General features: G+C 39.4%; 1 protein-coding gene across 1 annotated transcript in view; it reads right to left on the reverse strand.

Annotated features, from left to right (window-relative positions):
- sxph (saxiphilin) overlaps positions 1 to 18,817 on the reverse strand; it is a 184,933-nt gene that overhangs the window by 68,648 nt on the left and 97,468 nt on the right. Inside the window, exons 6-7 of the mRNA XM_069933630.1 lie at positions 13,350 to 13,512; positions 5,362 to 5,426 (exon numbers count right to left, since the gene is read on the reverse strand). Coding sequence (XP_069789731.1) covers positions 5,362 to 5,426; positions 13,350 to 13,512 — 228 coding nt within the window. The remainder of the gene's footprint in view (positions 1 to 5,361; positions 5,427 to 13,349; positions 13,513 to 18,817) is intronic.

The following is an 18,817-nucleotide window of genomic DNA, read 5'->3' on the forward strand; positions in this document are numbered from 1 at the left end:
ATATGCTGGATCTGTTATTATTTCTGTTATGCTGATTGGTACATTTTTGTTGACTAATATAGCTACTCCCCTGGATTTGGAATTGTGTGATAATGCCACTACATGGCCTACCCAGTCTCTTTCCAATTTACTGTGTTCTAACTCGGTTAAGTGTGTTTCTTGCACAAAAGGAATGTCTATTTTTTTCTTTTTCTAAGTAATGCCAGTAACCTCTTCCTTTTAATTGGTTTGTGTATTCTATTAATATTTAGTTATGAAATTTAATGTACCCCTGTTATACTTCTTTTTTCAATTCTCTCTCATCTCAACTCTTCAATCTCTTTTTAAAAATTATTTTTGCATATTTCAATACACGATGACAGTCTGTTCTGTCTTCAATTGCCAAGCCAAAACCTTATGTGCCCTTTCCCCCAATTCATAATACTTCTGTCTAGTTTTCTCAATTTCTCTGTTCTATAAGTTTGTATCGAATTTCTTATTTACTAAACCTTTTTCCTTCAGATGTATTCTACTGCAAATTTTTTTCCAATTTATCTGCTTCTTTAAGATAATCCTTTTTAATTTTAGTTGAATAACATTTGACCTCTTAAATAAGCTTTTAAAGTGTCCCATAAAACAAATTTATTGTCGACCAAACCAGTATTAATGTCTAAGTATTCCTAAATTTGTTTTCTTATATAGCTTCATTTTCTTTAGGATTTAATTTTCTCCAAACATCAACTAAATTCAAAACCTTCAAAGTCAATTTTTTTTTGTAGTTTTTGTTCTAGTAACTGATTTTTGTGACTTATCAAGTAGTGGATCTAAACAATGATTAACGTCCCCAATTAACACATATTTATTTGCTTCAACAAGATGTAAAAAAATAATCCTGAATAAAATTTTCATCAACATTAGGTGTATTAATGTTCATAAGCATCCATATTTCAGAGGAAATTTGGCAATTTACTAAAATAAATCTCCCTGCAGAATCTGTAACAATAGATTGTAAAAGGTAATTTCTTATCAGAATAACAACTTCATTTGCCTTAGAATTAAAAGAAGTTACAACTTGACCTATCCATTTTCTTCTTAATTTTTGATATTCTTTTTCAGTTAAATGTGTCTCTTGCCAAAAAAAAAAAGCAATATCAACCCTCAATTTTTTAAATATAAATACAAGGTAAAAATCTTTTTTCTCTTAATTTGGTTAAGCCCATTCACATTAAAAGTTACAAAATTTAAATTATTGCCACCATATCTCAAATTTTTGAAAATACATAACTCTCACCACCCATCCCAGTAGATTTCAGCCCTACAGAAGTTTTCAAAAATAATTGATATCTCCAGAGAAAATAACCCTAAAAAATAAAAAAAAAAGTACTGATTAAAAACCCAATACTATTTCCCTCTATAGTTCGGGAAGTGGCTCACGCCACTAAGTGGTGCACAGCTGTGGAAGGAGAAGACAAAATGTCCACTTCCCCCAGACAGAATATACAAAAACACATTTATGTCATTCTATCAAGAATGAAAAGCTTCTGAGAGATCCTTGTTCATTTAATCATCATCAATTGATTCTTGATGTTCCAACACCTGACATCTACCTTGCAGATAATCTTGGCTCAATTTGACCTTCTAAACAAATTGGCTTTTAAGTTGAATCTTGTTTATTATTAGGCAATGAATTATCAAATTCCAAAGCTTCATCTTCATCAGTTTAAAAACAAAAATCACAATTGGTTTTCTCCAGACTAAGTATAGCTGGATATCGAAAAGAAAATTTATATCCCTTTTCCAAATAACAGATTTTGCAGGGTTTTGAATATCTTCTTCAATTTTCTGAACTTTAGCTTTAACCTGATCCACAGTTGTAGCATATTTTGCTTTTTCTACTTCAATAAAGTTCATTTAATCTTTAAGGTATTGATTCAGATCTTGCAGGTATAAAATGTACATTCATATGGTTAATCATTCTATTAATTTGTTCCATAAGTAAAGGAAATTGAGCTGAAGGATCTGCATTTTAAAGTTCAGCTTGAGAAAATTCAAACTTTACTCCCTCCATACTGGGGCTCTTCTCCATGATATAATGAATATCCCTCCAACTCTTCATACATTTCTTCCTCCTCTTCCCTTGAGGATGGAATTGGTCGTGGTTGCTGCTGAGCCATTTGCTTTGCCCTAATCTGACTAGCAACATGAGCAGATGCAAGCTTAGTTGCCTCAATCACTCTATGCAAAGACAACAATTCCATTGTGCACATGCACGAAACTTCACGCATGCGCATTTGTTCTTGTGACATTTGGAATTCAACAATCATCTTCGCCGGCTCCCCAGAGAAGCAGCATTGGACTCGCATTAATTTTGGCCGTTGCAGCTCGAGTTGATCTCAGAGGGAGAGGAGGCAATTCCGAAGACTCCATCGTTAAGGTAGGTGCCATTTCTTCAATCATACTAATCTCTTTAATAGTCATTTTCTTCACAGTTTGAGACTTTGATTTCTTTGTAGCCATTATAGTTAGGTTCAGAACAAGTCTCAATATCACAATTTTTTTTTAAAATTAAATCCGGATTTTAATTAATTCTGCCGGGAGAGACATTTCCATGTCTCCAACCTACACCATCACGCCACACACACCCCTGTCAGAGTACGTACAAGACATCACAGACAACCTTGAGATTTTTTTCTCCTGTGGGCGTGGCAGAATTTCCACTTATTGGTAGTGCAAAATAAACTGTACACAGCATAAAATGTAAACAAAGATCTGTCAACAAACTGACTGTGCAATACAGGGAGAACAAAGAAAATCAATCAAGTGCACAAGTCAGAGTCCTTAAACGAGTCCCTGATTGAGTTTGTCGGTGAGGAGTCTGATGGTGGAGGGGTAGCAGCTGTTCCTGAACATATTGGTGCGAGTCTCATGGCACCAATACGTCTTTCCTGATGGCAGCAGTGAGAAAAGAGCTGCAGAAGTCGATGTTAATGCCGCCTGGTTTGAGATTGCCAAGATGGAAGATAATGTGTCATTCCTCCAATTTGAGGGTAACCTCGGTTTGGCAGTGCCATGGACAGCGACAGGGAGCTGCCTTCTCATCTTTCTCTTCTACCCTCCCACCTGTATCCATGTACGGCTTCTTATCCGTTAGCCTTTCCCCCTCCCCCATCTTTTTATTCAGACATCTACCGGTTTTGTTTCTCTCATTCGTGACAAAGGGCCCAGGCCTGAAGCACTGGTTATCCTTTACTTCCTGTTGATGCTGCGTGACCTGCTGACTTTCTCCAGCACATTTGTGTGTTGCATGACAATCACGGCCTCTGCAGACTTCCTTGTTTAACTCCTCATGATAATACATCCAATGTACTTCCTGTAGATCCAATTAGAACTTTCCTATCACATACCATTTTTTAGATATAACCTATTTCTGTGATTTCCTATCATATTTTAAATCTGGTTCAAGCCGACAAATTCATGAAGTGCAATGTTATTGAAAATTAAATTTCAATGTACTCAATGAAGAAGGGGAAGTAAAGGACTATCTATAAATGGAGTGTCATATCACTAAAGAAAAAGACAGATCTCCCATTCCAATACATATGATTAGAACGTGGCAAGGAAAAAAGTAGGGATATCAATAAAATCATCACTGTGTAAAAATGTGTTTCTGCCTATGAACGTGGGCAATAGAATATTAAATTTGTGGACCTGTGATAGTACAGATTCTATTACTAATGTGTATATGTACAGATTGTAGTGTAGGATGACTGTGATTGGCTGAAGTGTAGCCACACCTACTGGCAGGTCTTAAAGGATTGCTCCTAGCCAGATCAGGTCATTCTGGACTGGTTGACCTACTTGTGATATGCTCCAGTCTTTTAGTTAATAAAAGCCTTGGTTTGGATCAACAAGTCTTTGGTTCTTTCGACGCGCACTACATGGTATGACAAAGGTATAAAATATATTAAGGAGTGTTACACAGAAGGAACTCGCCCTTTGAACAATTAAAGCACAAATGGGACCACCTTCTGTTTTCTTCAGCTTAGATTGTTCTTAAGAGAAAGATGGGGACCAACGTTGACATCCCCTGAAATTAGTGAAACTGAACAAAAGGTTTGGATGGGAATACACCCAAATTTATAACAAAAATGTACTCAGCTCTCCAGAGCAAAACCAGGGTTGCAGAGCTCAAGGAAAAGTTGGGAGTTGGAGTGGGCATGGTGATTCCAGAAAGAAGCTGGTCAGATTGGTGTAAGGACAGCACAACATCAATTATAAATGCAAGTTATGGACTGGTTCAGTATTTAAAAAAAAAAACGCCAATTGTAATCTTACCCCACAAAAGTTACACAGATCAAAAGCTGAAATTTCAGAGATGAGTTTCAGATGTGGGACTGAGACAAGAACTTTTCTACATGCCACGTGGTCGTGCATGAAAGTGAGGCCATGTCAGAATCAGAATTTATTGTCATGAACAAGTCATGGAATTCATTAGTCTTGTGGCAGCATCACAGTGGAAACATTCAGATTAACCACCTTACAATAAAAAATTTATTTTTAAGTGAGCAAAAAGCTAAAGTAAGGCAGTGTCTGTGGTTCACTGATCACACAAACCTGATGGCAGCGGGGAAGAAGGTGTCCTTGTGCTGCTGAGTGCTAGTCTTCAGGCTCCTGTACCTTTGAAATGTCCCTATTGTATCTGTAGATGTCTTCAGATGCCTGCTGAAGATGTCTATGCAAGGCCCTGCCGCAAGAAGGCAGCCAGCATCATGAAGGACCCCATTTCCCTGGCTACACCCACTTCTCACTACTGCTTTTCGGAAGAAGGGACAGATGCTTGAAGTTTGGCACTGCTAGGCTCAAGAACAGATGTTGTCCAACAAGGGTTGTCTGTCTCTTGAACTGTGCTGGACTATCCAACCACAAATCTAACCCTAATCTGAACCCTATCCCCCCCACCTCTCCAGCCTTAGCCCTAACCAGAAGATTACTCCAGGACCAAAGCTCTGTCTACATTATTGGAACATCCTATTTGCACTAACTGCCACTATGGATATACATCTACCCTTATCTCTCATGTGGTCATTTAATTTATATTTACTGTATTTATGTTCCCGTGTAGATGGACCAAGCATGCGTTTCAGTGCTCCCCAGCTTCTGCGGCCCTTCAGAAATGTTCTATCTTGGTCTTGATTAAGGGTTCACACCTGAATGATTGACTGACTGTATCTACCCATGGATGCTGCCCGACCCTGCCGAGTTCCTCCAGCAGCTCTTTGCTTGCTCAGATTCTCCATACATCTCATGTAGGACAGTTACCTCGCATCAGCATCACCAGCCTCGCATGCAAACGAAGGAGGACAATGGGAGGAACAAACTCACCGCTCACGTCAACAAGGGCTGCATCATCCAGAAAAGCAACGTCACCCACTCCTTGCTCCAAGCACCTGGAAGGAAACACGTTTTAGATCAAAGCCTTCTCCCAAGATTCCCCTTCTTTCTTCCACTGTTATACTTAGCTGAGAAGGAGTCTCCTTTAAGAATTAGGGTATGCAAAATTTTTGAGTGATGTAGACAACGCAAGCAGGCTTTTTCCACTGAGGTTGGGTGAGTCAAGAACTAGAAGTCATGGGCTAAGGGTGAAAGATGAGAAATTCAAGGGAAACTTCCTAGGGTTTATGGGTGGCAAAGTTAATATAGCTGCTACAGAGCCAGCAATCTTGACTGGAACAGGGTTCAAATCCCACACTCTCTGTAAGGAGTTTGTATGATCTCCCTGTGTTTGCATGGGTTTTCCCTGGGGGCTCTGGTTTCCACACACCATTCAAAATGTGACAGGGTTTAGGTTAATGGGGTATAACTTGGGTAGCACAGACTCGTGGCCAAAATGGCCTGTTACCGTGCTGCATGTCTAAATTTTTTTTTTTTTTTTTAATTATATTTTTAAAATTTACAGAGGAGCATGCTAGCTGAAATGGTGAATGCGGGCTAAATTTTAACATTTAACAAGAATTTGGACTGGTACATGGATGGTGGGGTTATGGGGCTATGGGACAGGTGCAAATCATTGGGACTAGGGAGAATAATAGTTTGGCACAGACTAGATTGGCTAAAGGGCCTATTTCTGTCTGTTGTGTTCTATAGATCATAGAACCATAGAATGCTACAGCAGAGAAAACAGGCCATTCAGCCCTTCTAGTCTGAGCCAACAATTAAGCTAATCCCAATAACCTGTTCCCATTCCATAACCATACAGCTGACTCCCATCTACACATCTTTCTAATTCATTCTTAAAACTCAAGATAGAGTCTGCACCCACCACATCAGATGGCAGCTCATTCCATACTCCCACCACTCTGAGTGAAGAGGTCCCCATCATGTTTCCCCCAAACATTTCCCCTTTCACCCTAAAGCCATGTCCTCTTATATTTCTCTCTCCTAATCTGGAAAGAGCCTACTCACATTTACTCTCCCTATACCCCTCATAATTTTGTAAACCTATCAAATCTCCCATCATTCTTCTATGCTCCAAGGAATGAAGTCCTGACCAGTTTAATCTTTCCCTGTAACTGAACTCCTGAAAATCCACCAACATCCTAGTAAATCTTCTCTGCACTCTTTCAATATTACTGATATCCTTCCTGTAGCCAGGAGACTAAAACTGCACACAATATTCCAAAGTTGACTTAAATAACTTCAACATAACACCCCAACTGTAATACTCAATACTCTGACCAAGATGCCAAAAGCTTTCTTTACAACCCTGCCCACCTGTGACACCACCTTCAGGGAAGAATGTGCCTGTATCCCCAGGTCTCTTTGCTCCTCCCCACTCCTCAGTGCCCTATCATTTACACTGTACATCCTTCCTTGGTTTGCTCTTCCAAAATGCAACATCTCACATTTGTCTGCATTAAACTGCATCTACCATTTACTGGCCCATTCTTCCATTTGGTCCAGTTCCCCCTGGAAGCTTTGAAAATCTTCCTCATTGTCCACTACGTCTCCTATCTTTGTGTCATCTGCAAACTTGCTGATCCAATTTACCACATCACTGATATAGACAACAAACAACAATGGTCCCAGCACTGATCCCTGAGGCACATCACTTGTCACAGGCCTCGAGTCTGGGAAGCAACCATCTACTACCACTCTCTCTCCCATTCAGCCAATTTCAAATCCAGTTTACAACTCCTTTATGTATTTCTAGTGTCTTAATTTTCTGAACTAACCTCCCATGTGGGACCTTGATGAAGGCCTTACTGAAGATCCATGTAGACAACATCCACAGCCTTTCCTTCATCCACCTTCTTGGTAACTTCCTCGAAAAACTCTACAAGATTTGTTAAACATGACCAACCATGCTCAAACCCATGCTGACTGTCAGTCAGTCCTTGGCTGTCCAATGCCTATATATCCTATCTCTCAGAACACTTTCCAATAATTTGCATACTACTGACATCAGGCTCACTGGCCGATAGTTACATGCTTTGCTTCTGAAGCCTTTCTTAAACAGTGGGACAACATGAGCTACTCTCCAATCCTCCAGCACCTCTCCTGTGGTGAAGGACATTTTGAATATATCTGTCAGGGCCCCTGCAATTTCAGCACTTGACTCCATCAAGGTCTGAGGGGTGGGGGAGTGGATTTCATAACCACTCCTTTATTGACCTCCTTTATTTGCTGTAAGGCAGCAATCACCTCCTCCACTTTAATCTCCATAGGTTTCTTGACACTCACCTTTCACCCTTATGACACTGATGTTCCACACATAGTTGACCACTCTGATCCTCTAAGGGACCAATTTTGTCCCTTATTAACCTTTCATTCTTAATATACTTGTAGAAACCCTCCGAATTTACCATCATATTATCTGCCAAAGGATCCTCTTGCCTTCTTTTTGCCTTCCTGATTTCCTTCTTTAGGATTTTCTTTCATTTTCCATACCCTGCAAGTGCCACAATTGCTCCTTGTTGCCTATACCGGTTATAAACCTCTCTTCTTCTTAATCATATCACCAATATCCCTTGAAAACCAAGGTTTCCTATGCCTATTAACTTTGCTTTTAATCCTGGCAGGAACATGCAAACTCTGCACCCTCAATATTTTGCCTTTGAAGGCCTTCCACTTCCTGACACTCCTTGCCAAAAAACAGATTATTCCAACAGAATCTTCCAAGATCCTTTCTCATTTCCACAAAACTGGCCTTTCTCCAATTTAGAAACTCAACTCGAGGACTAGGCTTATCCTTGTCCATAATTAACTTGAAACTAACGACATTATGGCCACTGGACACAAAGTGCTCAACTACAGACTTCTGCCAAGTTCCCCAACAGGGAATCAAGTATTGCATCCTCTCTCATTGATACTTCTATATATTGATCTAGAAAACTTTCCTGAACACATTAGACAAACTCCAAGCTCTCGAGCCCTTTTTACAGTATGGGAGTCCTATTCAATGGCAGAAAGTTAAAATCTCCAACTACCACAATTTTCTGTTCCTTACGATGGTCTGCTATCTCCCAACAGATTTGCCCCTCCAATTCTCTTGGACTATTGGGTGGTCTATAATACAAGCCTATCAGTGTGCTCGCACCTTTCCCATCTCCACCCATATGGCCTCTGTAAATGAGCCCTCTGGGCTGTCCTGTCTATGCACAGCTGTGATATTTTCCCTGACTAGCAACACCACACCTCCCCCTTTCATCTCTCCCCTTCTATCATATCTGAAACACCCTGGAATATTGAGCTGCCAGTCTTGCCCCTCCAGCAACCAAGTCTCTAATAGCAATAACATCATAATCCAACATGAAAATCCACACTCTAAGCTCATCTGCCTTACTGACAATACTCCTCGCATTGAAATAGATGCATCTGTACATTTCTATCATGTACAAACCTCTGTTTTGTCTTTACATGCAGTCCTCACATGATCCTTACCATCTTATACCTCACTGTCTGCTCTATCACTCTCATTCGTCTCCCCTGCAAATCTAGTTTAACCACCCCCCCCTACCGTCCGCCCCCGGAGCATTATGACCAAACCTGCCCACAAGGATACTAGGCCCCCTCCAGTTCAGGAGCAAACCATCCCACTGGAACAGGTCCTACCTTCCCTGGAACAGAGCCCAATGATCCAGAAACATGAAGCCCTCCCTCCTGCACCATTCCTGCACCATCCCTTTAGCCATGTGTTTAGCTGCATTATCTTCCCCTTTCTAGCCTCACTAGCACATGGCACAGGTAGTGATCCTGAGATCACCACCCTGACCTCTGTCCTTCAACTTTGCACCTAACTCCCTAAACTCTCCTACCCACATCATTGGTCCCTGCAAAGACCACAACATCTGACTGCTCACCCTCCCTCCTTAGGTTCTGGAGAACATGATCAGTGATATCTCAGACCCTGGCACAGGGAGGCAACAGACCATCCAAGATAATAGATCTCTCCCACAGAACTCCTATCTGTCCCTCTAACTATTAAATCACCTATCACCACTGCACTCTTCTCTTCCCTCCTTAGCTAAGGGCCCAGTCTCAGTACCAAAGACATGATCACTACAACTTGTCCCTGGTAGATTGTTCCACCAACAATACCCAAAACAGTGTACCTATTGTTGATGGGAACAGCCACAGGGTGCTCCACTCCTTCTGCCTCTTCCCCTTGCCTCCCCTGACAGTCACCCAGCTGCCTGCCTCCTGACTCTTAGGGGTGACAGCCTTCCTAAAATTCCTCTCAATCACTGCCTCCAAAGTTCACCCAGCTGCAGTACCAGTTCCCCAACTCAGTTTATCAGGAGCTGCAGCTGGGTGCTCCTCTTGCAGGGGTTGTCCCTGACTTTCCACATCCTGCAATTGGGACACTGGACTGCCCTATTCCTCAGTTAATTAGCCTAATTAAAGTAACTTGCCACTCTTACCTTACTGGGGCCCCACTGTGTCTCTGAGGCATTTTAACAGCTGTCCCTCTTCATGTATGTCCCCATCTATTATCTAAATTGCTCCCTAGCCCTAATCAATTAACTCAATTGCAGTCTCCTGACTCCAACACAAAAAAAGAACCAAGGTGAGAATTCCTTTCCTTTTCAAACTTCCCTCTCAGCTGTGCCGATGTCATGTGCCTGTGCAGTCTGCCCTCTTCCTTCCTGACTTTAAAATAAATATGGCTACTCACACTCAGACCCTCCTTGTAGCCTCCTGGTCTGTTCCATGGTATCAACCAGAGAATAGACTGTTCAGCCCATTTCCATGGTGCCAACTGGGTAACAGCCTTTTGGCCCATCTCCTCAGTGCCAATGAGGGAGCAGGCCCTTCGACCCAGCTTCTCAGTCCAGACCAGAGAACAAGCTCCCTGGTGCTGACAAAGCTGGCATCTGGGCTTGTCCCATTTGCCTGCATTTGGCCTGGATCCTTGCAACCCCTTCATAACTGCACATCTGTCCAATTGAGTCAAGATCACAAGGGTCAGCATGAAGGCACTGTGCATCAGCGAGTGCGTGACTCATCCCTCACCAAAAATAGGCCTAGAAACAAGGGGATGAAGACCTCTGACAGGATGAATGATGGTGGGGTTGCCCCTCAGTGTTTAACAGCTGAAACATCTTCAACGTGTGGTCAGGGTGGTCATGTGGGGATTACTTAAGCCATGTACAGTATGTTCACGCAAACATCCCTGAGATACGACCACATTTGGTTGTGGGATAAATATTGTCTTGATCACCGGGGACACGGGAAATATTGAAAGAAATACGAAAATCTGCAGATGCTGCGGTTGTAGGAAAAACAAGGATCTCAGCCAGTCTTGCACCATACAGAGGAGGTAAAGATATATAACTGACGTTTTGACCCTGAGTTCTTCAAGATACCTTCTTTCGTAACTTGAGGAAGGGCTCAGGTCCGAAATGTCAGCAATACAGTATAGGGATTGAATAGGTCATTGAGGACCCCTTCCACCCCGCATACAGCATCTTTCAACTGCTCTCATCAGGAAAGTGATACAGGAGTATCATAGCCAACACCACCAGGCTGAGGAATGGCTTCTTCCCATGGGCAGTGAGAACGGTGAATGAACAAAGGAACTGCTCACACTCACCCTCCGAGATTCCCATGTACAAAACTATTTATTTATTTATTTGTATATATGAATACTTGCCCTGCATGTGTATTGTTTGTATGTGTGTTGTGTCCAGCTCTGTGTGTTTTGCTCCGAGAACCGGAGAACATTGTTTTGTTGGGTTTGTACTTGTGCAATCGGATGCGTGATTGGCAAGACATGACAAATTTTAAACCCTTATTTTTCACTTATTTATTTTCTGTGGACCTTTTTTGCCGGTTGCTTGAAATTATCAGTTGCTTAAATTCTGGATAAGAGGGGTTTTACTCTATATATTTACCTCTAATAGACACTGTGAAGCATGCTGAGTTCATCCAGTATTTCTGTGTTTTTAACGTCGAACATAGAACAGTGCAGCACAGTACAGGCCCTTCAGCCCACAATGTTGTGCCGACCCTTAACCCTGCACTTTAAAATCCTCCGTATGCTTGCCTCGTCGTCTCTTGAAATTCACCAATCTCCCTACTTCCACCACTGACCCAGGTCCTTCATTCCACGCACCAACCATTTTCTGGGTAGAAAACCTTCCTCTAATATCTCCCTTGAACTTCCTACCATTTACCTTAAAGCCAGGCCCTCTTGTATTGAGCAGTGGTGCCCTGGGAAGGAGGCACTGGCTGTCCTCTCTGTCTATTCCTCTTAATATCTTGCACACCTCTATCATGTCTCCCCTCATCCTCCTTCTCTCAAAAGAGTAAAGCCCTGGCTTCTTTAATCTCTGCTCAGAATGCACACTCTCTAAACCAGGCATCACCCTTTGCACACTTTCCAACACATTCATGTCTTTCCTATAATGAGGCAACCAGAACGGGACACAGTTCTCCAAGTGTGGTCTAACCAGAGTTTTGTAGCTGCATCATTACCCCGCGCCTCTTAAACTCAATCCCTTGACTTATCCCGTAAGCTTTCTTAACTACCCTGTCTACCTGTGAGGCAACTGTCAGGGACCCCACCCCCAGATCCCTCTGCTCTTCCACACCACCGAGAATCCTGCCATTAACTTTGTACGCTGCCTTGGAGTTTGTCCTTCCAAAGTGTACAACCTCAGAGTCCTCTGGATTGAACTCCATCCACCTCTTCTCAGCCCAGCTCTGCATCCTATCAAATGTCCCTCTGCAATCTTCCACAATCCCCTACTATCCACGATATCACCAACTCTTGAGTTATCTGCAAACCTGCCAACCTACCCTTCCACCCCATCATCCAAGTCGTTACTAAAAATCACGAAAAGCAGAGATCCCAGAACCAATCATTGAGAGACTCAACGAGACACAACCCTCCCATCCAAATGTACTCAGGAAATAGGTCCCAGTGGTTCTTCAAAAGCTCTGAAGACCCAAGAGGGCAGATGGTGATGATAGTTTATTGTCTGATACAAAGGATCCCAGTGTAGCACTGGTACATATCCTCGGCTCAAACCCTGGGAGAAGGAACTGAATGGAGAACATAGGTCAAACATTAGGCTGGAGCTTGGCAAAGGAAACAGAAAAATCAGCAGGTCAGGCAGCATCGGTGGAGAGAGGGTCAGAGTTCGAGTTCAGGGTCAAGGAAATTCAGGTTGAACTGGGAGAGATAGATTGAGGTGGCAGTGGGGGCTGGAGGGTGAGAGGAAATATATAATGCATGAATAGGTTAATTTATAATTTAAAAAAAAAGTTAATTCAGAGATACAATACAGTTATGGGACCTTCCAGCCCGTGCCGCCCAATTACGCACATGTGACAAATTAACCTACAACCCCATATATTTTGGAATGTTGGAGGATGCCACAGCACCTGGAGAAAAGGCACATGGACATGAGGAAAACATACAAAAAGAAAATGGGAGATTCAAGCCCGGGTTTGCTGGCAATGCGCTAACCGTGGCATAGCCATGCCACACCTATGCTAATCGTTTCGTGGGTTAACAAGAGGGTGACACCACAGATAAAGATGTATATTCCTATTGGACAGATGTTGTGGATATTGTCTAACTCCTATCATTACACCTGACTCCTCTCTGGGACATGAATGGGCGCTTATTGATCCTCTTACCCATTCTGAAACGAGGGCCATTTCTCTCCAAGGACGCCAGCTGACCTGCTGCGTGCTTCAACAGTTTCTGATGTGAAGGCACAGAGAACAATCTGTGTCTCCAATATACAGCACGTTACGTGACAGTAACTGTTTAGAGCGACAGGGGCAGGAGGTGCGTCTCATGACTTTGAATCCATATAGAGTATGTCACCATGGAGCTGTGGAGGAAATTGGGAACGTACCTGAGGGCCCCTTCAGGGCCATACAATGGCTCGTTGTTGGTGGTTTCACAGAAGTAGTTTCTGCCTTTCTGATAGGATTTCTGGCCTTGGCAGAGTTCACAAAGGTTTGGCAACAAGGATCCGGCCCCAGGAGCGCAGGCTGCACCAAAGAACTCACTGGTGGCTGTGGGAGCAAAACCAATTGATAGATTCATAGAGTTAAGGGAAACACAACTCAGACTTACAGGGAAACACTGCTCAGAGTTACAGAGACACAGCACAGAGTTACAGTGAAAAACAGCTCAAAATTACAGAGACACAGAGCTCAGAGTTTCAGGGACATACAGGTCAGAGTTACAGGGAGACACAAAGCTCAGAGATACAGAGAGACGCAGCTCAGAGTTACAAGGAGACGCAGCTCAGAGTTACAAGGAGACGCAGCTCAGAGTTACAGGGAGACGCAGTTCAGAGTTACAGAGACATAGAGCTCAGAGTTACATTGAAACAGCTCAGAGTTACATGGAAACACAGCTCAGAGTTACAGGGACACACAGCTCAGAGTTACAGGGACACACAGTTCAGTTACAGAGACACAGAGACAAACAATTGATTCAGAATAGCAGAGTTTTTAAAAATCTTGATTTGAGTCAAGAGGTCATTCAACGTCGACATCGATTTAATCCAGTTTTAAAATGTTTTGTGGCGTAAAGGTTATAAGTCTACTTTTCGCTACCTGGTAAGTGTTGAAGGTGTTTTATGGAGACTATCAATTTCGGTTTTTTGAGAATGATCGTGAAGCAATGATTTTTGCTGATTCATTCCCAGATATAAGAGGACAAAGACGTAGTCCACCATTGCCTCAACAGAGAAAGATCTGTTTGTTCTGGAAATGGAAGAAATGGCAGAAATGGGAAAAACGGGAATGGAAAGAGTCCAATTTCTTCTGAAATGGGATCTTCAAGATTGGAATCTCTTGGATGAAAAGAAGAATTTTCTTTCTTTTACTCTATTTTTTTTGTTATTATGATATTTTGATGTTATTCATTGTTTGGCTAGGGAGGGAGAGATTTGCTCTAAGTTCTTTACTAGTCATTGGCCACTGGTAGGTGACCCACTCCCAATTTTTGTTTAGGGATTACTACTTTTTGGCAGTTTTTTTGGGGGGGGGGGATTTTTTTTTTCTTTATTTTTTTTATTTTCATTTTAGTTAGCTTTTAATTTGTGATTTTTTTTTCTATTGGAGGGCTAAAGGCATAGCAATTTTGATACATAAAAATTTATCTTTTGAATTACAATCAATGGAGGAAAAGGCAGGATGTATTCTTAAATTGAATTGTAAGATTTTTAGTGAATTTTGGACTTTACTTAATATTTATGCCCCAAATGCAGATGATGAAATATTTATTTCAGATGCATTTTTATGTTTGGGTCAGGCTAATGATAACATTTTAGTTGGTGGTGATTTTAATTGTGTTTTGGAACCTTAATTAGATAAATCTCCGAAGAAAGTTAAGAAATCTAAGATGGCAGTTCAGGTTCAAGCGTTGATGAAAGATCTTAATTTAGTAGATATTTAGAGATGTCTTAATCCAACAGAGAAAGATTTTTCCTTTTATTCATTTAGACATGAATCGTTTTCAAGGATTGACTTCTTTTTAGTATCGGCATATTTACAAGGGAAAATACAACAAGCGGAATATAAAAATAGGGTGATTTCAGATCATTCTTTGTTATATTTTACATATGCAACTTCTGAGCAAACTCAAGTGGCCTATCGTTGGAGGTTTAATACAATGTTGTTAAAAAATATGGAATTTATTGATTTTTTGAAAAAACAAATTAATTTTTTTGAAAGAAAATTCTAATTCTGTTCAAAGTAAGTTTGTATTATGGGATGCTATGAAAGCTTATTTGAGAGGACAAATAATTAGTTATACTTCTAAAATAAAAAAGAATTGATTAAATCAGATACTTGAATTAGAGAAACAGATTGATAAGTTAGAAAAGGAATTCCAGAAAGATGCTACAGAAGATCAGAAAATAGAATTACCGAGGTTGAAATTGGAATATAATACTTTGCAATCTTATCAATTTGAATGTGTGATTAATAGGACTAAACAACGGTATTATGAATGGGGAGAGAAGGCACATAAGGCATTGGCATGGCAATTAAAGAAAGAACAGATTTCGAGGACTATTAATGCTGTTAGACGGAATTCTCTTATTACTTATAAACCTCGTGAGATTAATGATGAATTTTGTTCATTTTATAAAAAGTTATATACATCTGAAGGAAAACAAGAAACTGGATCGATTGATCTTTTTTTGTCACAGTTGAATTTACCAATGTTAGAGGATGCAGATATACAGGAGTTAGAAGAACCATTTACTGATTCGGAAATTAAAATGGCTATGATGGAAATGCCGAATGGTAAATTGCCTGGTGATGATGGATTTTCGGTTAAATTTTATAAAATTTTTAATGATGATTTATCTACAGTGTTTGGGGATGTATTACATCAAGTTGGAGAACATTATGAATTAAGTAATTAAGTCTTGTTCTAGGGCTTTAATTACAGTAATTCCTAAAAAAGATAGAGATCCTTTGAAAGTATCTTAATATAGACCAATTTCATTGTTAAATGTAGATTATAAAATAATAGCTAGAATATTAGTGAATAGATTGGCTAAATTTTTACCTAAGTTGATTTATATGGATCAAACAGGTTTTATAAAGAATAGATATGCTTCAGATAATATTCTGCGCGTGATTAGTTTGATTAATAGATTTCGACAATCTTCAGATCACCCGATGGTAATATCTTTAGATGCAAAAAAAGCATTTGATAGAGTTGAATGGAATTTTTTGTTTAAAATTTTGGCGAAATTTAAGTTTGGTCTTTTCTTTATTGGTTGGATTAGGGCTCTATATAGTAAACCGGTAGCTAGAGTATTGACGAATGGTTTGATTTCGGAACCTTTTAAATTGACTCGATCAACTCGTCAAGGTTGTCCTTTATTACCAGCTTTGTTTGCGTTAGTGATTGAATCTTGAGCACAGCTGATAAGACAAAATACACAGATACAAGGTATGAAAGTTTTAGACGAGGAGTATAAAATTAATTTATTTGCTGATGATGTATTGGTGTATTTAACAAACCCAGCTCAGTTACTTTTGAACTTGAAGGAGTGTTTAATACAATATGGATGTCTTTCTGGATATAAAGTTAATTGGGAAAAAAGTAAAATATTTCTGGTAAGTGAAGGAGATTATTCAGTTTATAAGAATATTATTAATTTGAAATGGACTGATCGAATTAAATATTTGGGTATAATTTTGAATGTTAATGATCAATCTTTATATAAATTAAATTATGTTCCGTTAATAAAAAAAATTAAAACTGATTTGATTAAATGGAAAGATTTACCTATTAATTTATTGGGTAGGATAAATACAATTAAGATTAATATTTTTCCGCGTATCCAATATTTGTTTCAATCTATTCTGTATTTACATGATAATTTTTTTTTCGAGATTTGAATAAAATGGTTAGCGAGTTTTTATGGAGACGTAAATTTTCGAGAGTAGCTTTGAATAAATTAACTTGGAAATATGAGTTAGGGGGATTACGTTTACCACATTTTCAAAATTATTATGAAGCAGCCCAACTTAAATTTATTAGTTTATTGATGGATTTGGTATGGCCTCCTAGTTGGGCCAAAATTGAGATGGCAAGTATTTTTGAATTTGAAATACATCAATTTTTGTTTAGATGGAATATAAATTTGTTACAGCAGTATACTAAAACATCTATTGAAGTTATGGATAAAGAAAAATAAAATGATAGGCTCTAGGGGTGAATTATCAGCTTTGACTCTGTTGTATAATAATCAACTTATTTCTTTTTCAATACATAACCGAAGTTTATTGCATTGGAGATTTAAAGGTGTGAAAAATTTGGGAGATTGTTTTAAAGAGGGTAAATTTTTATCTTTTAATCAGATGAGGGACAGTTTTGGTATTGATAAGAACTCTTTGTTTCTCTATTATCAAATTCGATCTTTGGTAAAACGTATGTTTGGTAGAGATATGATTTTACCTGAAAAGACTAAATTTGAGACTTTTCTTATGAAGGTACCAGAGAAAGGTTACATTTCATTTATGTATCAAATATCACAGAATGGTATGGATAAAAAGGGTTGGGATAGATCTAAAAGTAAATGGGAAGCGGATATTGGTTTTATTTTTTCCAAGGATGATTGGTTAGATATCTGTTATGATAAACTAGATTGATAAATGCTCATTATGCAATGATTAACTATAATTTTTTACATCAATTATACTTAACACCTGAAAAATTAAAAAAGTATGGTTTTCATGAATCAGATTTGTGTTTTAGATGTGGTAATTCAGTTGGAACTTTTTTTCATGTTGTTTGGTTATGTATACATATACAATCTTTTTGGAAGAAAATTCAATCATTTTTAGAATACCTGTATAAGATTAAAATAGTTTTAGATCCAACAGTATTTTTATTGGGTACTTTTCAACCTCTGAAAGGCTTGGGATTAGATAGGTTTCAGCTTGCTTTTGTATATTTAGCTTTATCTGTAGTGAAAATATGTTTTGCTAGTATGTGGAAAGATATAAATATGATTGATATTAATAGATGGCATAATGAGATGAAATATTGTATAATAATGTAAAAAATTACGTATGTTTCGCAAGATAATTATATATTTTTTATTAATAAGTGGTTGTTATACTCAGAATATTTACATTTCAATTTACATTGATTAGATCTTAATATGTATATTTAATTTTTCTTTAATATTTTTTCATTTTTCTTTCTTTATGGCTCTCCTTAGGAGAGTTGGCTGAAGGGGGGGTGGTTTTCTTTTCTTTTTTTTTCCATATATAAGAAAATAACATTCATGTTTATGGTTAATTGTTGTATATGTTATGTACTATTTGTTTTTTGAATGAATAAATAAAGTTTAAAAATAAAGTTACAGGGACACAAAATCTCAGAGATAAATGTACCCACACCTCAGTGTTACAAGGACGCAAAGCTCACAGTTACAGAGACACACAACCAAGAGTTACAGAGACACGAAGCTCAGATTCCAGAGAAATAAAACTCAGTGTTTCAGAGACACACAGCTCAGAGCTACATACACAGTTCAGTTACAGAGACACACAGCTCAGAGAGAGAGACACACACCTCAGAGTTACAGGGACACACAGCTCAGGGTTATAGAGATACACAGCTCAGTTACAGAGACACACAGCTCAGAGACAGAGACACACAGCTCAGAGTTACAGGGAAACACACCTCAGCTATACAGGGACAAACATCTCAGAGTTACAGGGACACACAGCTCAGATTTACAGAGACACAGCTCAGTGACAGTTACACAAAGATCAGAGTTACAGAGTCACACCATTCAGTGTTACAGAGACATAAAGCTCAGAGTTACAGAGACAC

Source organism: Narcine bancroftii, chromosome 4 (assembly GCF_036971445.1).
Source record: "Narcine bancroftii isolate sNarBan1 chromosome 4, sNarBan1.hap1, whole genome shotgun sequence".
Taxonomy (NCBI): Eukaryota; Metazoa; Chordata; class Chondrichthyes; order Torpediniformes; family Narcinidae; genus Narcine; species Narcine bancroftii.